Source organism: Pseudochaenichthys georgianus, chromosome 10 (genome assembly GCF_902827115.2).
Source record: "Pseudochaenichthys georgianus chromosome 10, fPseGeo1.2, whole genome shotgun sequence".
Classification (NCBI taxonomy): domain Eukaryota; kingdom Metazoa; phylum Chordata; class Actinopteri; order Perciformes; family Channichthyidae; genus Pseudochaenichthys; species Pseudochaenichthys georgianus.
Window position 1 is genome coordinate 40660743 of NC_047512.1, and position 22731 is coordinate 40683473.

The following is a 22731-nucleotide window of genomic DNA, read 5'->3' on the forward strand; positions in this document are numbered from 1 at the left end:
CTGTACCACATTATGCAATAAAACAGTCCTGACATAAAATGTACTTTAACAAAGCTTATCATTTTCAGTTTGTATTGCACTATGACATGTCGTATTTCAAGGGATGTGTGGGAATATGGGGCAATGAAATTGTACACAAGTGAAATATAACTAAATATGATAACAACCTAAAGGAGGGTCCTTTATTGAGTCCTTGTTCGGCAGAGGGACCTGGTTTCAGATCAAATTTTGAGAATTAATTATTACTTTAAGTGTGGGGGCGGTGTTTTTTTTGGTTGATGTAAGAAGAACATAATCGACAAGACAAACATATTTTTTGCTATCTAATGTTTTGTTTTAAAAAATCACAATAGGCTACTGAATAAAAGTTGGAATTGCTATAACATGTATTATTTGTATAATGTCAATTAGAACAATTGAAAATCCTCAACATATATGATACATTAATGTATTTCTTTCAGGTAGTTATCAGACAACTGATTAATGAGCTAGATATATAAATATAAATATAAAATGATTTTCTTACCGTTAAATACTTTGGAAATACTTCGCTGCAGGGATACTGTATGATTTTCGACAGCTATTATCTTATTAACTCAGCTTGTTGGCAGCAGATAGGCGAGCTGCTGACTGTAAACACCTGTTGGGCTAGAGGTCTTAATTTGAAATGTGGCCGGAAGATGTGTGTCGGCTGTTGTGATAGCTGCCTTGACGCAGCTCCATACAGATGCCTGCCATCACTGTACCTGGATGAGACGCTCCTGCATCCAGCTGGGTTTCTCGCACCGTACCGCCGTGTGTCAGGCAGGGGACAGGAAAGAAGGACCGGGCGGCCGGGGAGATACTAAGCCATCGGGTACCGTGGAGGCTGGATAAAAAGATACAGGTGTCCGACGAGACCCGGTTGCTGCCTGGCGACGAGGAAAGGGGGGTCTCTCCGCATCTGTTGCCTGGGTGAATTCATTAACACGTTAGCATCAAGCTAGTTAGCCTAATTTGCAGGTACATAACACAACGAGGTGTAAGACACCGTTACACCGAAAATCACGAATGTCATCTTTGGTTTTTAGGTGACAGCGCTCGACATGGGTCTTTGGTAAAAACCGGTTTCCGTTACGGGGCTATGTATTATGTTTAGAGGAAAGGACCTAAAGGTGTAGGAATGGGTTTCATGTAAGTATAGGGAGCTAACGGGAGCTAGCAGGCTAGCTTCATGGACACAGTGGTAGGCTATGCGGCTGCTGCAGCCCGCAGCCTGTAGCTACACCCTGCGAGCTAACATGGAGTCTATGTTCCGCATGAAGCCTCACGGTGTCACATGCATGCATACAATGATAACAGGGCTTTCGATAGTCAGCTAGAAGGCCGACGCGAAAATGGAGTCTTTTCTGCAGATAGCCCCCCATTCACTGGCTATAGTACTGTCCAGGGTTGGGGCTGGGGATGCGGGGGGGGCGGCCGGGGTGTCAGAGAGCGATGCGCTGCCGAGACACCACACCGGCTATGAGATTTTTGCCGACTTTAAAGCAGAAAATACCCAGCATCATGTATGGAACCAGAGGATTACTGAGGCTGTGTCCGAGACCTTCTTTCTGGGATGGATAGATGAGCATGTGCTGCTGATCCAGGGGAAGGAGGACCACCTAGAGGTGCTGAGGGAGGGATGGATGCGGAGGTCCCTCAATCCGCCACGAGGATTCACCATCAAATACCTGGGTAAGGCCTCTACACCCACCCTGCCTGCTTAGGTTTAGGCCGAATCATGTTCGTGTGTTTGTGTTTCCATTGACGCTACGCTACACGACCACCTCCACTCAGCACGACCCATTGGTTGTGCACACCGCCGACACCACAGCACGTCTGTTGTGTGTTGCATTTAGACTCAATTATAAAACGGATTAGCCACACTTCCAGTTGCATAAGCCACATTGATTTTTGTTCACTCCTTTCCAACAATTTATATGTAAATGTTTTATACCTGTTTATTTCTGAACAAGGATATATGTTATGAGTCACCCTCACAACTTAACTCACCCCATACGAGACCCATCATTCAGAAGATGGGGGCACTCAAAGTTGACACACCCCCAACAAAGATGTTTACTTCAGATTTAAGCTTAGGGGCCCTGTTCTGCTAATTTCCAGGTGTATATTGGTGTCTCAACTGGGACATGTCTCCATGCTTTAATGTTCAAAAAGCTCTTTATTTATCTCATACTGCCTGTGCTGCAGCACCTCTTTTCACCCTCTGATTGGTTAACTGGCCGGCTCTGTTGTGATTGGTAAACCCCTTTAGAGATGTCCCGCCCCTTAAACTATCACAAACAATGTGTTGAAGAAGAGTCAATAGAAGTGCGAGTGTTTCATAGTGATGTCACTCTGTTACTGAAGTAAACAAAGGAGTCCAATGGAGGTGTTTCAGGCAGGGGGGGGGGGGGGGGTAGTGTGTGGGAGAGAAACTGGAGGGGATTCTGCAGACTATTTACACGTATAAAAACCTATACAACACACTACAGGAAAGGGAAAGATTATGTTTTGTCCTTAAACTTTGAATTACCAGAAAGCAGGAACTTCTTGTCCGTTTATAGTGTTATAGGGAAGGGGTTTTCAAAGTGTGGGAAGGTGAGCCTCCCCTCAGAGAACATAAGAACAGCCGCGCCCCCCCCTCCCAATTATTATTGCTGCTATTATTATTGTTATTATTATTGTTGTTGTTGCTATACTGCAGGGGTATTATTATCCAGTGGAATGCCCTTACCTACTGGCCTAGTGAAATCAAAGTGGTTACTTTCTTTTGGCTGGGCATAGGGCTGCACGATTTGGGGAAATAATCTAATTGCGATTTTTCTGACAGAGATTCGATTTGCGATATTTGTTTTTAAGCGACCCAACGGAAGTTCATTTCAAATTTCGATTTCAAACCGATTAATCGTTCAGCCCTAGCTGGGCAGTGTAGTTTTACTCACCGTCTTACTTGACTTTCTCAGGACTTAAAACCGTTTTTTGTAATGTATTTACACACGTAAGGTCATCATCTTAACAGTTTGTTATGCTCATCGAGTCATCCGTGAGCAGAGCATCAAGTTGCCTATAACAGCTGAATGCGGCGATTACCATGTTGTTCAGCAAAACGCCTCACAAACTGATTAAGATCCAAAGCTTTAGTGCGTTTTGATTCAATGCTGAGTACAGCCAAACTGACAGTCTCTTCTCTGTCAGTGTAGACCGCAAATACCTCATTCTTTCAGTGCTTGGGTCCGAATGCTTCTCGTTTTGCGCCGTCCCATTCAAATGAAATCGCCGCCAATCACATTTCCACGCTTGCGCCAGGGTTACAAGGCTCGCGTCTTGTGCTGCATTTACTTGCACTCGGACATTAGGGGTTTTCTCTCATAAATGTCCGATGAGCCACAACTTTTATTTAAAAAAACAAAGCTGCCAACTGGGGTGGCAGCTGGGGTGGCAAGGCCTATTTTTAGGGTGGCAGTTGCCACCCCGGTAGATCCGCCCCTGCTTGACCGGTACTTGCTTTTGATTTAAGGTCAATGCGGAAAACCTGCACTCACACTGTCACACAGGTAGGCGGAGCTGAAGGGAATGAGCACTTTTACAGCCTTGTTGGCGAGGTGGGGGAACTCGGTCTCCACAGACAGCCAAAAGTGTGCAAGTGACGTTTTCTGCCAGACGCTGTCTCCTCTCTCACTTTAGGTAACTTCACAAAAAATCGATCCATGTTGCCGCTCGTATAAAGTTAGCTGAAGTTAACTAGCTTTGATTATTTGTAGACAAAATCCATCCTCCTTTCTTTCCTCAACAAGGGTTCAGTTACTCTGTGCTACAGATGATCTGAGTTTTGAGTTCCAATAATAAGTCCTGTTCTATCTAAAGCTGAAAGTCCAGTCGTATTTCTGGCAAAAACCATTGTGGACCTCCGTTTCCCTCCCCCCGGGTTTCCCCAACAGTTTTGAAAAGCAGCGTTGCTTGTTGGCGGGCGTGCGTGCGTGTGTCAGCGCAGTTGTCGCTCCTCTGTTTTCATAACTGTCAAAGCATGAGCCTGAAGTTCCCACTGTGGATCAAAATAATGCGCTGTGACCCCGAGGTAACTGTCATTACTGAGTGAAGTCCAATAGTCTCCGGTGAGCGCAACTGTGGAAGCCTTTCTTAAATCCTCCTCTACTTTTGCTTTTTGGACTTCGTGTGTGTGTGTGTGTGTGTGTGTGTGTGTGTGTGTGTGTGTGTGCGCGTGCGCGTGTGCGCGTGCGCTCTCAAGGCATATGCTCGAATGGGAGCTGCCTGGACGCTGCAATCATGTTGCGTGCACTATCCGAGCTGAGTGTGCTGACTTCTCGTACAATGTCCCACTGTCTGGCTTCCTGCATAAAGTCAAGTGCTCGGCCAAATGTCGCTCCTCTGTTTTCATTGAAACGGCTCCTTATATCCGTTAGCGCAGCTAGCTAGCACCAGATGCTAACAACAGCAATACACAGTACAGTATACAGTAAGGTATGCCTCGCTCGCTTGCGCCACACATACACACACCCTCCCGATGGCCAGTCGGTGCCTGCCGGTGAGCGTGGAAGTGTGGTCTGCCGGGTCTGCAGCAAGCGGGCGGCAGGAGCGAGGCTGTCAGCATCAGCTTGTAGAATGTATTTTAAACTCGATGCGCTCTGAAACTACGGGGCGGCCGAGGACAAAAAGTACACATGCGTTAATCGCGTTCAAATAATTAATTAATTTTTTTTCGCGTTAACGCGTTATTAACGCCAAAATATTCCTACACCGGAGATGTGGTATTAGGTTTTACAACCACTTCCATTTAGCTTAAAATTCGCCTCTAGTAAGTCACACGTTGTCTCCTGCTTGTCTCTATATTATTAATTTGGCTACTACACTGCTGCACGCGGAGTGTCCTGACCTGGCTGTGTGTGAGCCCCGCCCCTCACAGCGCGCCGGGCTGGCAGCCACAGCGCTCCTGGCTAAAATGCTGGTCACATCCTTATGTAAACAAACACGCATGTAAACGGCAATTTATCGAGCTCAGAAAAGTTATCAAGTCCATTTTTATTTATCGTACGATAAGTCCATTTATTGATTATCGCGACAGGCCTCACCTTCAAATGTTGTCCAAATAACAATTTTGTCAATGTCACATCATTTTCATTGTGTTCAGGTAAAACAATGCCCCACCAGCGCACCCGTGTCTAAATTGGTGGAGAGTGGTACTTTAGCATGGGAGATGGCAAGAGGCATTCAAAAACAAAACCCAATATAATAAAATAAGATGAAGTTAATATGAAATATTGTGGTGTGTTGTTCGAAACAGGGTGAATATTTGGATATATTAAATTAATACTTTTATAGGTACTCTTTGGTGCACTATTTGTTTGCTGAATCACAGGAAATGCTTTCCACATGTTGGTTGGTAGTTAGAGCAGTGCGGCTATTCTTCCATGTTTTTTAACATGGAGTTTTGCTGAACCAGACAGCTTATCGACAGGAGGCAATATGTCGATAAGTGAATACTGGCATGTAGAAGTCTTCAAGCCTGGACCCACTTCCTGTCCCGTCGGGGGTCCTGCCGACTCATGCCCCCTCCGGAACCCCTCCACCCTTACTTTTAGCCCTTGTCACTGCCTTCCTACCAAAACCTGACAACACTGAACATTTAGTTCACTTATTCTCTCATTCTTATCTGAATTGACCAAACCTGAAACATTTCTGAATATATCAAAGCACACGGCGTACACACATGAAGTTTTTTTTTAGGGATGCATGATATTGGGTTTTTGAAACCGATACTGATAACTTCCTGCTTCTCAAGACCGATACCGATAACCGATAATAAAAAAAGATTTACACCACTAATTATTTTAACGCGATTAACGCATGTGTATTTTTTTCAGAGCGCATCGAGTTTAAAATACCATCTACAAGCTGATGCTTGCCCCGCTCCTGCCGCCCGCTTGTGGCAGACCACACTTCCACGCTCACCGGCAGGCACCGACTGGCCATCTGGAGGACCGGGAGAGTGTGTGTATGTGTGGCCCGAGCGAGCGAGAGAGAGACCTTACGTGCATTGTTGTTGTTAGCATCTGGTGCTAGCTAGCTGCGCTAACGGATATAAGGAGCTGTTTAAATGAAAACAGAGGAGCGACATTTCGCCACAACTGCGCCGAGCACTTGACTTTATGCAGGAAGGCAGACAGTGGGACATTGTAGGAGAAGTCAGCACACTCAGCACGGATAGTGCAACATGATTGCAGCGTCCAGGCAGCTCCCGTTCGAGCATATGCCTTGAGTTGCACATAGCTCCAACGCGCGCGCACACACACACACTTTGTATTGTATTATTGTCTTCGTACGCTTTTAACACACCATCGTAGCAATGGCGATGTTTCAGGTGACTGATCAGGTTCGAAGTATTAGGGAGCGCTGGATTTGTGAAGAACTCCCCTCTTCCTAAACCACTAATACCACAGTACTGGCAAAACGGGAGGAGCCGAGTGAAAAACAAGCGCCCCTCATCCCAATCCACCCACACCGCAGTATCTGTTTGTTTCTTTTTTTTACCCAAGAAATAAATTGTATATTATTGGGGCTATTAATACTTTTATCGGGTTTATCGTGATGACATCATAATTCCTAATATCGGACCGATAATTATCGTGCACCACTAATGATAACACCTCTATCTGCTGACGCCAACAGGCAGGAACAGGGAGACAAAACACTGAGAGCACAGCAGCCACGGTTACAGGTGCGTGTGCTCAGTCAGGACAGCATGAACTGATCAACTGGGTCAAAGTTATGGGCCTTGGAAAATATTTCCCCAACAGTAATCACTGTGCTGGACCTTTTTAAATGCTACATTGTTTATCAAAAACTGTTTGTATATTAACTTAGGTGGCATTTTGCCTTTTTACTCTTATTAATTATGAATGCAGTCAACACACGAGCCATAATGTTGTAATGAAAACAATTGTTTTCATTACAACAAACTGACATATTATTATTAGTCTCTTGGGCAATGTCTCGAAAAGACAAATTATATTTATTCCTATTCTTCTTCCCAAAACTGCTCCAGCTGCTTCAACTTGTAAGAGTTTTGCTGGTGTACAGCAATCTTTAGGTCATCCCACAGATTCTTAATCAGATTAAGGTCTGGGCTTTTCCCAGGCCATTCCAAGATACTGAAATGTTTCCCCTTGACCTCTCAGGTGTTGCTCTGGCAGTATACGTTAGGTCATCGTCCTGCCGGAAGGTGAACCTCTGTCTCAGCCTCAAATCTTTGGAAAACTGAAATACATTTTCCTGTATTTAGATTTATTCATCAATTGTGACCAGCACATGCTGCTACCTCCACCAGGCTTCACTGTGGGGTGGTGTTCCCAGGGGGATGAGAGGTGATGGGTTTGGACAGACATGGCCACATGCCTTTTAGCCAAATCATAACGAGTTTCTCATTTCTTTCTTTCCACTGTGATTTTCTTTCTGTTCACTCTTCCATAAAGCCCAGCCCTTTTGAGTGTACAGCTTCACTCCTGTCTCTGCTGGCCGGATCCTGCTATCTGTGGTGACTAACGCCCCCCTTGCTCACTCTGTGAGTTTTGGGGGGGGCCTCTCTTGGCAGGTTTGTTGTGGTGACGTATTCTTTCCATTTAGGAATAAAGGAATTGGTGGTGCTCTGTTTTTATAACCCGACCCTGGATATAGGTCTGAATACTTTCTGAGTGATCTAAAAGATAATTTATCAATGCTTGCATTACAATGTATTGAAAACGGAGGCTTCTGTTTGTCTACTTACTATAGTCAAACAATTCCATCATCATCCTACAGCAATGGGTGTGCATGCATGTGAGAGAATGTGCGTGCGTGTGAGAGACTGTGTGTGCACGTGAAAGAGAGTGTGGGCGTGAGAGAGCGTGTGAGAGTTTGGTGCATGTGAGAGTGTGCATGTGTTTGTTGGGGTTTTCTGCTCTGATTAAAGAGAAGAAAGGCAGTAGTGATATAACTCAAAGGCTTTTTCTCCCCATCACCACAGGCACACACACACACACACACACACACACACGCGCACACGCACACGCTCGACATTATAAATGGCCCGCTGGCCCGGAAGCACTATTTAGACACCCCGGGCCAGCATAACGTACTTTCCACTTGCCCGCTCGGGCCACTAAAAATATTGCTTTAAAAAAAGAAATGGTCCTGTGGTATTGGTATTTTGACTAGCAATTTTGTTAAATTGTTTCGTTTATTAACGCTACAACATAGCGTTTTGTGAGTCGGTTGTCGTTGTGGGGTGAAAAGCAAACAGCTGTTTACGGCGTAGCACAGCGCGAGCAGGCTCCCGTGAGCGGGAATCGATTAGATTTATGATTCGAACATTTTAAAAGTAGTGTAGACATGTGGATATTATCCGGCTGAACAAAACGTGCATTTATCAAACAGGTTAGTTTTCCACAGACCTTATTTCAAGCTATTTTACAAAACCCTGTGGAGAAATCGCATTGCTTTTTGTCGAGGGAACCAGCAGCTTACTTCCTGCTTTTAGGACGCGTCACTGCACCTCTCAATATGATGCCAGTATGAACAAGGTCTTCTGTCGGTTCTGTACATCAATGCCGACCTATGCTGACAAGTAAGTGAAGAGTAGAAAATATAAAGGTATTGGCTTTAGGGAAATGTCCCAGCAGTTTAGGAGAATGAAGGTTCTAATCTATTACATAGCCATTACATGTCTAACTCCTAATGACAGGAAGGCAGAAAGTGCATTATACTAATAATAATAATAATAATAATACTCATAATAGCAGACATTTTTTAACAATGACCACAATATCATTATTTTAATAAACCAAATATGAACAATTGAGGAAAATGAGGAAGAACTGATGATTAAAATGTTGTAGTACAAGTAGTAATGTAGTTAGTGCATAAATTACTATGGCAACAAATGTGTTCCTTTTCTTCATTATTGTTTTTTTTGGATGAGTACTCCGGGCCAGTGGTTACAATGGTGGGGCCAGTGATAATACAAATCCACCGGCCCGGAGGGCCAGTGGCATTTTACCCTTAATGTCTACCCCTGCACACGCTAGGTTTGTCTTTGCCACAATGTCTAACATCAATGAAGTGCTATGAGGGGAGTACTGTGTAATAGGGCTGCTCAATTAATCGTATTTTAACGACGTAATCAAAATAAAACGATACTTTTTTTAGTATTATCTTTTTTTCCTTCTTTTTTTTAAAGGGGACATATCATGCTATATTTGAACAATATATTGTAGGGCCATACCTATATAAATATATATATATATATATATATATATATATACATTTTCAAAATGCCAAACAGATCCTGCATTTTAGCCATGCCTCATTTCGCTCTATTTGCTCTTTCCAGCGCTGTTTTTGCAGGGGGCTGATTCTGTGAGCTGCAGCTGACCACGCCCCCCTGCAGGAGAGGGGAGCGTGCTCTGAGATCAGCTGCTGGGCTGTCAGAAGAGGGGGAGAAAAAGAGATCTCCCTCCTCCGTGTTTTATCCTTATAGAAGTAAGAAGAGAAGTAATGGGGCAGAAACCCTCCTTTTTACGCAGCGGTCCAGACATAGACATCAAACGGCGACACATATTCAGTTGCCAGTTACTTTGGTATTAGGGCAGGGATATCTAGATACTTTCCAAGGTTTGACATCATGAATTGTGCTACTTTTAAAGCAAGCAACGATGTTTTCAAATCTGTAATCAAAAAGCTTGCTTCGCTGCACAGAGGCACAGCAGAGAATAAACAGAATGGCAACCATGCGCGGGAAGTCTTCTTCGCTGCTTTTGTGGCAGACTACAGCACCACTTACAGGCCTGGCATATGTACTACAGCGTCTCCAGCGGCAATGGCCGGCCGTGGCCCAACCTCTCATTCCCCTTGTGACAACCCTGTGGTTGTCCACCAGGTGGTGCTGCTGTAACCTAGGGGTGGGCGATATTGAAAAATATGTTATCACGATATTTTCAGGCAGTATCACGATAGACGATATATATCACGATATTTTTTCATGACGGTTATTATGGTTATTTTTCAAGTTACTTAACAGTACAAGCACCTACAAGGTAACAGAAACTAAAACAAAAAGGAGTAACAGACCAAAATAGCATTTCAAGCTGGTTTTATTTCAGAAATGAAACCCTGAATGAACAAGTGAGCAGTGAACATCAATAAACATGAAAAGGAGGGTAAAACATAACTAAGTAAAACATCAATGAGGAAAAGTCAGTGCCAAACAATTAAAATGTAAACTTTAGAGTAGACTTGAAGTGTAATAAAATACTTTAGCATAACTGAAGGGAAAAACATAAAACGCCACAGCGTCAGTTATGTCTTTCCACCGTTTGCTAGTCTTTTCATAAGGAGCCCCTTTATGAAATGCCTGCCCTATGGTTGCTCGCTGCAAAGAAAGGGGGCGGGGACTTTGGGAACTTGTCAAACAACTCGGACTGAACGAAAGCAGAGGTGCGCTGACATTATGAAATCGATCGGGCTTGATATATGGTGAAATTAAAATCAGTAGGTGAGGCTGGGGGAGCGGGAGGGGAAGAGGCTCTCCGTCCGCTGTCATAGCCCCCTGCGCCGCGCACGGAGAGCCTCTTCCCCTCCCGCTATTTTTTTTTTTTCAATCTTTTTTTTTTTTTTTATCACGATAGGACGATATCTCTGAAAAAGCATATCGTGAAGACCTAATATCGTCACGACGATATATATCGTCATATCGCCCACCCCTACTGTAACCTGTGTTTCTTGTAATCAGCAGTGATGGGACCCACCTGTGGCACTTGTTTCCAGTAGATAAGAGGGCTGCAGAACAGGCTCTCGCTCTCTCTCAGCTGCCCTGCTCGGTGCAGCAGGACACCGCTCCTCTGTTCTGTTTTATTGTTGGTTGTAACCACTGTGTTGGATACAATAAATGATTGTTTTGGGCAACTCCGGTGTGGAACTGTTGTCCTTATGTTACAAGCAGAGCCAGCTTGTAACACCCTGATAGGTTGGAAAATTGACCACTAAGCAGAGCACCACTTTTGTGACGTAGGAAAGAATTCAAATCTGGATCAGTCTGTATCAGATCCGTTACAGCCCCTTTTTTTAAGAGATTTGGGTATGGAGGAAAAGAGAGGGTTGTCAGGGTTCGTACGGTCATTGAAAACCTGGAAAAGTCATGGAAATTGAAAATGCAAATTCCAGGCACTGGAAAAGTTATGGAAAACAATATTTTTCCCAAAGTTTTGGAAAAGTCATGGAAATGTAACTAAAGTTGCGTCAAATATAATTTACATTTAATCTAATCGCTGAAATAATCTGCGGTCGCGAGCTGTTATGTGCCATCATGACGCGGATGGTGTTATTTTTTAATATATGAAGCGCGAGCTGTGTGCTCGAGTCTTCCTGCCTGTCGGGCCGGCTGAACTGCTCTGGGATGAGGGTCAGCTACATTATCTACGGTGTGTTCGTTAACTGTGCGGAGTCACTGTGGCACAGACTGAGCCGCTGGTGAACAGCTGTTAGAACGGGCCGTTCAGGTGTTCAGAGCAGAGCGGCAGAGCGTGATGTGAACTGAAACGTTTTTCTGTCGCAATATCATTTAAAGAATCGTTGAGCTAGTGTTCGTGTATTCTAGAACCCTGAAGGCAGGAGAGACTGAAAAGAGTCAAGGGAAGCTTATAAAAGTTAACAGCATTTAATTACACAAAAGATGCGGTGGTGTACAAAATGAAATGTGCGAGTGGAGGGGGGGGGGGTCCAATGCAATTCCTGCCTTTTTCTGTTAAATTACATCATTCTGGTGTCTGTGGTTAATTAAACATTCCCTAATAAACGTTATTCAGCGGCAATAGAAGAGTGCTAACCCCAGTGTGCTCAGTGTACAACATCACATGTCATTTCACCGTTGATTCATGGTTTGAAAATGCAGCATTTCGCCACATGCTAATGCTAACCGGAAGTGAAGCATTTTCAGAATAAAAGTATTAAGTTAATAGTTAGTGAACTTCAGGTTTTTCAGAATAAAACTAATTTAAATTAAATAGTGTATTTAATTCAAATTATGCCATATCAACATTGATTTTAATTTCTAACACTAGCTAGCTAGCATACATTGTCACTATCTGCTAACGTTAGCTTTAGCCTTCGTTTTCTAATAGTTTTTTTCATAGGCTATATACAGAGGTGGTATAAGTATAGATATGGTACTTGATTAAAAGTAGAAGTACTTAGATCGTGTACTTTAGTAGAAGTAGGCTACTCAGATCTTGTACTTAATAAAAGTAGAAGTACTCAGATCTTGTACTTGATTAAAAGTAGAAGTACCAGAGTGTAGGAATACTCTGTTTCAGTAAAAGTCCTGCATTCAAAATGTTCCTCAAGTAAAAGTAGAAAAGTATTCTCATCAAAATATAGTGAAAGTAGCAACAGTAAAAGCAGTCATTGTGCAGATTGGTCCATTTCAGATTATATGATATGTTTTACAATGATTGATCATGAAAGTGTTCTCAAAGCTGGTAAAGGTGCAGCTAGTTTGAATGACTTTGTAGACTGCAGGGTAGCTTGTGGATTTACTCCAGGTGGAACTAAAGTCTGATTCAACACTTGATTAGATTTCACATCATTCATCCACATCTGTGAAGTAACTAAAGGTATTAAATACATGTAGTGGAGTAGAAGTACACCATGTACCTCTGAACTGTAGTGGAGTAGAAGTACACCATGTACCTCTGAACTGTAGTGGAGTAGAAGTACACCATGTACCTCTGAACTGTAGTGGAGTAGAAGTACACCATGTACCTCTGAACTGTAGTTGAGTAGAAGTACACCATGTACCTCTGAACTGTAGTGGAGTCGAAGTACACCATGTACCTCTGAACTGTAGTGGAGTCCAAGTACACCATGTACCTCAAAACTGTAGTGGAGTCCAAGTACACCATGTACCTCTGAACTGTAGTGGAGTCGAAGTACACCATGTACCTCTGAACTGTAGTGGAGTCGAAGTACACCATGTACCTCTGAACTGTAGTGAGTAGAAGTACACCATGTACCTCTGAACTGTAGTGAGTAGAAGTACACCATGTACCTCTGAACTGTAGTGGAGTCGAAGTACACCATGTACCTCTGAACTGTAGTGGAGTCGAAGTACACCATGTACCTCTGAACTGTAGTGAGTAGAAGTACACCATGTACCTCTGAACTGTAGTGGAGTCGAAGTACACCATGTACCTCTGAACTGTAGTGAGTAGAAGTACACCATGTACCTCTGAACTGTAGTGGAGTCGAAGTACACCATGTACCTCTGAACTGTAGTGAGTAGAAGTACACCATGTACCTCTGAACTGTAGTGGAGTCGAAGTACACCATGTACCTCTGAACTGTAGTGGAGTCGAAGTACACCATGTACCTCTGAACTGTAGTGGAGTCCAAGTACACCATGTACCTCAGAACTGTAGTGGAGTCCAAGTACACCATGTACCTCTGAACTGTAGTGGAGTCGAAGTACACCATGTACCTCTGAACTGTAGTGGAGTCGAAGTACACCATGTACCTCTGAACTGTAGTGGAGTCGAAGTACACCATGTACCTCTGAACTGTAGTGGAGTAGAAGTACACCATGTACCTCTGAACTGTAGTGGAGTAGAAGTACACCATGTACCTCTGAACTGTAGTGGAGTCGAAGTACACCATGTACCTCTGAACTGTAGTGGAGTAGAAGTACACCATGTACCTCTGAACTGTAGTGGAGTCGAAGTACACCATGTACCTCTGAACTGTAGTGAGTAGAAGTACACCATGTACCTCTGAACTGTAGTGGAGTAGAAGTACACCATGTACCTCTGAACTGTAGTGGAGTAGAAGTACAAAGTAGCAAAACATTGAAATACTTAATAAAGTACAAGTATCTCAAAACTGTACCCCCGTATAGTACTTGAGTTTATGAACTTAGTTACACCACTGGCTATACAGATAGAAAGACTAAGCCTTGCACAGAGGCATGAAAATACATTTTCAAAATGCTCAACAGTGCTGCCAGAATTATAAACTGACTGCTACACAATTAAAATAAATGCTTTTATATATTTCTATTAGATGTGACTCTTTGGCGTTTCTGTTATTACCTGCTGCTTTAGTTGTTCTGACTGCTAACATCCTGTTATTCCTCATTTTAAAGCCGATATTCCGTGGGGTCGGGGGGTCGGGGTTAGGATCCTTGTCACCTTTTTCATACCTGATGAGTTTGCATCCCTGACTACAGTTGCTTCAGCCTGTAGAAGCTAGTAAGCCTACTATTTGATTTCTTTTAGATAGACACAACATGTTTCATATGCAGACCTTATTTTCCTGTTCCATGTTCAAATAAACCATTTTCAGTGGTAATTTTTGTTTGGTCATGGAACATGAGGTAAAGGTCATTGAGAAGTCATGGAAAATCATTGGTGAAAAAGTGTATGAACCCTGGGTTGTGTTTTCTGACACTTGGTGAGTTCCCTGACACACCGGGGACACATATTCATGTTTAAAAGACGTACAAGAGTGCATTTTGCATGATAGGTCCCCTTTAAATATATATATATTTTTGGTTTTTCAGTTGAATTATACTTAAAGTTCAGGGTAATCAACTGTTAAAAGACATACTGTTCAAATTCTTTTCTCCAATAAATGGATGTTTTCAAAGTCAATGAATAATCTCATTTAATAATCGCAATTACAATTATTGACCCAAATAATCGAGATTATGATGTTTGCCATAATCGAGCAGCCCTACTGTGTACTTCTACTCCACTACAGTTCAGATTACTCCACTACATGTATTTAATACCTTTAGTTACTTTACAGATGTGGATGAATGATGTGAAATATAATCAAGTGTTAACTCAGACTTTAGTTCCACCTGGAGTAAATCCACAAGCTACCCTGCAGTATGCAAAGTCATTCAAACTAGCTGCACCTTCACCAGCTTTGAGAACACTTTCATGGTTTTTCAGGTTCTGAAGGCTGCATTACTCAAAACGGATTATTTATCAAACTCACAATGAAATATTTGATGAAAGCACACATCGTCAACCTTACAATATTGACACGATAGCAATATCCAGGAATCCATTAGTTCTTACTCAAGACTTAAATCATTAAAACGTTATAAAGGTTTATTGCGGCTTAATATGTTCCTTAAATAAATGATCACTGTAGTTTCTATTGGTCATACTGGAGGAAAGAGTTCATTTGGTTCTGACTATTTTAGATGGCGGATTAATCCACATTTAGTGCTTTAGTGAGTATTTCTAGCAGCAGGATAGTGTAAGTAGGGTTAAGTCAAAGTTCCATATACTTTCATCAATGTATCTTCAATCGTTTTTGGACAATGTCTGTGGTTTGTGTCAAGAAGGAATAATAAAAATCACAATTTGGCTTCCAACATGGGATTTGTTGACAATACAAAATATAGAATGTTGGGAAATGTGTCTTTGCCTGCCTGTACAGCTCTCCTCATCTCCTCTCCTTGAAAGTGTTCATCAGAGTGGGGGGTGTCTGTTTGGCTCAGGGCCTCAAACAGCTGTGTGCTGCCATTATTTGGAAGATTAAGTTACAACAACTGTTGCTAATGGAGCACGCTCATCAACGGGGGGGGGCAGACCCTTCACGCGATAGCGGAGCGAACAGGTACAGGAGGGGTAGTTAATCGATCACAGATGGCGTCGTGCTCGCGGACAGAAAAAGAAAGTTAAAACCTAAATGGGTCGCAAAATATACTTTTGCGGACGCTAATATACCTGGGCGGCCCGCCAAAGTACTGTGTGGGAAACCCTGATGTGTGTGTGTGTGTGTGTGTTTGGATGATGCCTTCCAATGCTGTTTAATTTTGTAGAGCTATTAGTCCACTAGATGACAGCAGTTCACAATAACATGTGATTCACTTAACTTCCACACCAATGGTCCTCTCTTTCCACTCTAGTCACATCGTAATATAGCATTTTATACAAACACATTCCAGTGTTTCCCCTACCATTGTCTTGGAGGGGCGCTGCGCCCCGCCAACGGATCCCCGCGACCCCCCTGAAATTCAAGGTAAAATAATAATTATAATATTTGTTTTTTTATTATTCTTTTTTTGTGTGTAATATATATATATATATATATATATATATTACACACAAAAAAATAATATATATATATATATATATATATATATAGCACCGAATTGCAAATAATCTATAACTACTGTCACTTTTCACATTGAACATGTGCTCTTTTATTAAAGGAATGGTCCACTCATTAGATAATTAATCAAAACTTCAGTATTTAGTGAAACGTTATGTTTAAACCATACCCTGAAGAAATCAGCGATATTCCCCGGTAAATAATGATTTTATAGCTCTTTTTTATCAAGACCTGTATATTCCGTCTGGCCGCCGCCATGTTTGCCATTTTCAGTAGTCACGTGATGGTCGTGACGTCATCCATGCGTTCACTTTGTCAACACACGGAGTATTTCAGTTCGAACTCGTCAGCAGAGGAACAAGTTTTGACCAATGTGAAGAGATTGGATGGGGGAATTCAGCCATACATATCAGTATGACAATACGACACCCTCTGTCCGTAGACCCTCACATCGTACAAGGAAAAACTTCCGAAGAAAACCCCCAGTTTAAAGGGAACATGGGAGAAACCTCAGGGAGAGCAACAGAGGAGGGATCCCTCTCCCAGGACGGACAGACGTGCAATAGATGCCGTGTGTAAATTGAAAAGATAATACATTTGCAACATAGGTAGTCCAAATGTTTGGAAATGCATGTGTGTATAATGGGAAGATTATATAAGATACTATATGTATGCATGTAGTACCACCCTTGCTAGCGATTCCCTCTCTAGTTTAGCATACTCAGCTTCGTTGTCCCTGGCCATAGAATCACGATTTTATGGAGCCGGAAAAACTGGGGGGAAATACACACTAGTCGGTACTACGCTATATGGAAAGGCCACCAAAAACTGTCCTGGCCTGGACGTTAAAACGGGGCTAGCCGCTGCAATGGAAATGCGCTATAACATACCTTATTCTTACTCCGAGCACTACTTCTGCTCCTCCGTCGCTTCACACTTGCAGAGGGCGATTTCTCTACTGGCCGAACTGGTGTCCTGGTCGGTGATGACACCAGAAAGACCGATGGTACTGCATCTCCATTGAGTAATGGTTGTTCTTTAAATCCCATGTTATGTTTGATCATACTCTCAGAGTAGTCGTCCGGAAATGTGAAATGTTCGCTGCATACATGAGCCTGTAAATCTCTCGGTTCGGGCCGGCCACATTTCGCGAGCCACTGCCTCCGAATGTACTTCTTATGCTTACCTTTTGGCAACAGATGGAACCGAGCATTCCGTGGATTGTTCCTATCCGAATTATGGCAATATTTCGCGATACAGTGAGGCATATTTGAATAGAGAAACTACAGTAAATAACATGGAGATCAACGTGTCTTCGAAAACCAAACGCATGGATTACGTCACGTCCGGGAAATGGCGGCGCCCACAGTGTTGATGTTATTTCGGTATATAATCAGTTTAAAATCACTGATAATGTCATCGGATTAAAAAAAAAAAAAAGAGAGACTGGCAGAGACTGGTCTGTTTTATCGGATGATAATTTAAAAAAAATGAGTGTCATGAGCATACCATTCCTTTAAATAAACTAAACGCTTTCATTTTAAGTTGTGAGTTTAGTGTTTTTGACTAGGGATGTCCCGTTCACCTTTTTTTGCTCCCGATCCGATTTCAATCATTTGATTTTGACAATCTGCCGATACCGATTTTTCCCGATCCGATCTTTATGCAATGCATTAAGAGAAAAAAAAGGTAACAGATAACGGCTGGTCATCCAACGCGATGAATTCAGCTATCTTGGCTGTTATTGTGTTGGCCTTTTCACTGTTCTGGGGCAGTTTCTCTTTCCCTTTGAAAGTCTCTGAAAGTGTCGGTTGTTTCAGTGCCGTTACCTGAGTGGCTGCTGTGTACTCGCCGTGTCGTTGTTGGTGGTTGTTTCTCAGGTGGCGTATTAGATTGCTCGTGTTGAACGTAGCTCTGTTCTTTCCACCACGAGGAACCTCTGCCTTGCAAACATTGCATCTGGCTGTTACACTGCCTTCGCTTTCAACTTTATAATACTTCCAAACTCCTGACATTTTCTCTGTCCTGACATTTGACTCCCGAGTCACCAGCTGAACGTAGCCTCTCGTTAGCTTACTGCTACTATTAGACACTGCGCCCACTCTGTTGCCAGATTTCAGAGAAATAAGCAACCAGGTCTGAAAACAAGCCCAAAGAAAGCAACACATACATGATGTTGTGTAATTTTAAACGAAAACTAAGTCCTCAGGATGACTTTAAGACGTGAACATGGTCATTTTTGTTTTGTAACATTAAATAAATTAAAAAAAAATTATTATAAAAAAAAAAAAAAAAGAATCCCGATCCCCGATTTTTTTTTCTCCCGATCCCCGATCTTTTTTAAATCACGTGATCGGCTCCGATCCCCGATCACGTGATCGGATCGGGACATCTCTATTTTTGACTCTAAGAAACACTGATGCATTAATCAATAACAATAATCCACAGCTCCTCTCTGCTCCAGAGGATTTAAAAAAGATATATCCCAATGCCACCCAATCCATTTAGCAGTTGAATGTGTTTGTAGAAGTGTATCTTTCAAATGGTTTAACTTAAAGGTCCCATGTCATGGCCATTTCTACTGATCATATTTCCATTGTTGAGGTCAATCACATTGGTTTCTCACAGCATCTCTGTATAGTATGTGTATTCACTCTCTGTCCTACACGGCTTGTTGGAGCTCCTGTTCCCCCCCCCCCCTTTATGAGCCCAAATGGGAACTCAGCCTGAGCAGACACACAAACTCACAGCCAGGCTACGAGTGTGTGTGTGCTCAGGCTGAGTTCAGGCTGAGAAATCCGCGGAGCTGCTCCTGAGAAAAGATAAGGCTGAGTGAGTGTGTGTGTGAGAGGAAGTAAATGGACCACTACGACCAGGAAGAAAAATCGAGGTGTTCTGGGGCAGTCTCATAAATATTTGTGTGAACATACAAATCATTTGTGTGTAAATATGTGATTTGTAAATGTAAAACACCATCCACAAATGCATTTAAAAGATTTGCAAACTCACAAATTAATTTGTAAATGTAAACGGATCTGCAAATACGCAAAAATATTTTCACAAATAAAAAAAAGATCTGTGAATACTATATTTAATTTACAAATAAACAAAAGGAATTAGTGAATATCTCTTTAACATTGACAACTTTCGATCAGGCATTTGTGAATCCATTTTGTATTTGTCAACCAAAAATGCACTTGTGGATCTCAAATCTCTGCTTGTGGATCGTCTTTTTACACACACAGAGTTTTGAGATAAACTTTCCGCCGGTCTCGACCGAAATCTGCTTGTGTCACTCGGTTATTTTCGGAAACCATGTGATGGCCTGTTGATGACATTTCCAGGTTTCAAAGTAAGAGCATGATGGTTTGTTTAATGTGCCCTTTTTGTATTACTTTAAAGGGGACCTATTATGCAAAATGCACTTTTGTACGTCTTTTACACATGAATATGTGTCCTCGGTGTGTCAGGGAACTCACCAAGTGTCAGAAAACACAACCCTCTCTATCAATCAATCAATCAATGTTTATTTATATAGCCCAATATCACAAATGTTACATTTGTCTCAGTGGTCTTCACAGTGTGTACAGAATATCAGTATGACAATACGACACCCTCTGTCCTTAGACCCTCACATCGTACAAGGAAAAACTTCCGGAGAAAACCCACAGTTTAAAGGGAAAAATGGGAGAAACCTCAGGGAGAGCAACAGAGGAGGGATCCCTCTCCCAGGACGGACAGACATGCAATAGATGCTGTGTGTAAATTGAAAGATAATACATTTGCAACATAGGTAGTGCATGTAAATAATAATAATAATTCCTTACATTTATTATAGCGCTTTTACAATGACTCAAAGCGCTTTACATATACACACATTACACATATATCATACATGCAATGGTCAGAAACTGTGGACAATAGCCACAGGAGCAAGTTCAGGTGAAGTGTCTTGCCCAAGGACACACCGGCTTTACAGACGCACCCCTTGATCTGATGATCATTGCACAGCACACTGCGCCACACCGTCCATCTTCACGCCTCGAGGTCATCGAGGCGCTTTTACAAGTATACATTGGTATTATACATGTACTGTGGACAATACCCACAGGAGCAAATCCGGGTGAAGTGTCTTGCCCAAGGACACAACGGCCTGACGCAGGAGCGGGTTTCGAACTGGAGTTCCCCAGCACTCCCCCTTGATCTGATGATCGGATGCATAGACCACTGCGCCACCCGTCCCATGTGTGTATAATAGGAAGATGAATCCACAAGGATATCCATCCAGGACCGATGATCCAGGACCACAGCCACGACTCGCGATCCAGGGCTCGCGATCCAGGACACAGGACCGCAGGATCATCCATGACTCCGGATCCCGGCGTATATAGACACCAAAAAGAAAGACATTTGGGGAAGCTGGGTTAATCGGAACATGAGAGTACACAGGTACAGACAGAGAGAAGGAAGAAGTAAGATGTCCCCCGACAAACTAAGCCTATATCAGCAAAACTAGGGGCTGAATCTAATCGGCCCTAACTATAAGCTTTATCAAAAAGGAAGGTCTTAAGCGCACTCTTAAAAACGGATAGGGTGTCTGCCGCCCGAACACAAACTGGAAGCTGATTCCACAAATGTGGAGCTTGATAAGAAAAGGCTCTGGCTCCCATTGTACTTTTAGAGACTCTAGGAACAACCAACAACCCTGCATTCTTGGAACGCAATGCCCTAGTAGGACAGTAGGGTATAATGAGTTCTTTAAGGTAAGATGGTGCCTGCCCATTAAGGGCTTTGTAGGCGAGGGTTAGAATTTTAAATTATATCCTGTGTTCTATAGGGAGCCAGTGTAAGGCAGCCAGAACAGGAGTAATGTGGTCCCTTTTCCTAACTCTGGTTAGTACACAAGCTGCAGCATTTTGAATCAGCTGAAGCGACTTGACTGACTTCTTGGTACACCCTGATAATAAGGAGTTACAATAATCCAGCCTTGAAGTAACAAATGCATAGTTTCTCTGCATCGTTTTGAGGCAAGATATGCCTGATTTTTGCATAGTTACGTAGATGGAAGTAGGCGGTCCTTGAAATTGATTTTATGTGGGCGTTAAAGGATAAATCCTGATCAAATATAACACCAAGATTCCTTACAGTCTCACTGGAGGCCAAATTAATGCCATCCATAGTTAGTATAACTTTAGATAATTTGTTTCGTAGATTCTTCGGGCCAAGTACAATAACTTCAGTTTTGGTCGTGTTTAACATCAAAACGTTTAAGGTCATCCATGTTTTTAAGTCCTTAAGGCAGTCTTGAATTTTATTTAGATGATTAATTTCATCAGGCTTGATTGATAAATATAGTTGAGTATCATCCGCATAACAATGAAAGTTTACAGAATGATTCCTTATAATATTGCCTAAAGGAAGCATATATAATGTGAACAAAATAGGTCCGAGCACTGAGCCCTGTGGCACTCCATGGCTAACTTTGGTTTGCGTGGAAGATTCATCGTACAAACTGAGAGCGTTCAGATAGATAGGACCTAAACCAGCCTAAAGCAGTTCCCTGTATGCCAACTAAGTGCTCTAGTCTTTGCAATAGGATATCATGGTCGATAGTATCAAATGCAGCACTGAGATCGAGCAAAACAAGAATAGAGACAAGTCCCTTGTCTGAGGCTATTAGAATGTCATTTGTGACTTTAACCAGAGCTGTCTCTGTGCTATGATGTGTTCTAAAGCCAGACTGAACATCTTCAAATAAATCATTGTTTTTTAAGTAATCACACAACTGTTTTGCGACCGCTTTCTCAAGAATCTTTGAGAGGAACGGAAGATTAGAAATAGGTCTATAGTTGGCTAAAACCTCTGGATCGAGGTTGTGCTTTTTAAGAAGCGGTTTTATCACTGCTACTTTGACTGATTGTGGAACATAGCCTGATAATAAAGACATATTCATAATATTTAATAAAGAAGTGCTAATTAATGGAAAAACTTCCTTCAACAGCTTAGTTGGAATTGGGTCTAAGATGCACGTTGATGGTTTAGAAGAGAGAATCATTGAATGTAATTGTTCAAGGTTAATGGCTGAAAAGCATTCTAGTTTACTATCTAGTGTAATATTAGAACTTACGTTTCCGGGAGCTGTTGATAACACTATACTAGTCAAAGGCAAGAGGTCATTAATTTTGTTTCTAAGAGTAACAACTTTATCGTTAAAAAAGCACATACAATCATTACTACTGAGTGCTATGGGAATAGAAGGCTCAATGGAGCTGTGGCTCTCTGTCAGCCTGGCTACAGTGCTGAAAAGAAATCTTGCATTATTCTTATCTATTAATGAAGAGTAGTAGGCTGCTCTCGCTTTACGCAGTGCTTTCTTATATTCATTGAGAGTAATATGCCAAATTAAACGAGATTCTTCAAGTTTAGTGGAACGCCATATCCTTTCAAGTTGTCTAGACTTTTGCTTTATTTTGTGGGTTTCGGCATTATGCCATGGAGCTAATCTATGTTGTTTTATTTTCTTCTTTTTAAAAGGAG

General features: G+C 42.3%; 1 protein-coding gene across 1 annotated transcript in view; it reads left to right on the forward strand.

Annotated features, from left to right (window-relative positions):
• The first annotated feature begins 943 nt into the window (after nucleotides 1–943).
• The window catches only part of LOC117454446 (storkhead-box protein 2-like), a 109238-nt gene continuing 87450 nt past the window's right edge, over nucleotides 944–22731 (forward strand). Inside the window, exon 1 of the mRNA XM_034093681.2 lies at nucleotides 944–1716. Within this exon, the coding sequence (XP_033949572.1) occupies nucleotides 1377–1716 (340 nt within the window). The 5' untranslated portion in view covers nucleotides 944–1376. The remainder of the gene's footprint in view (nucleotides 1717–22731) is intronic.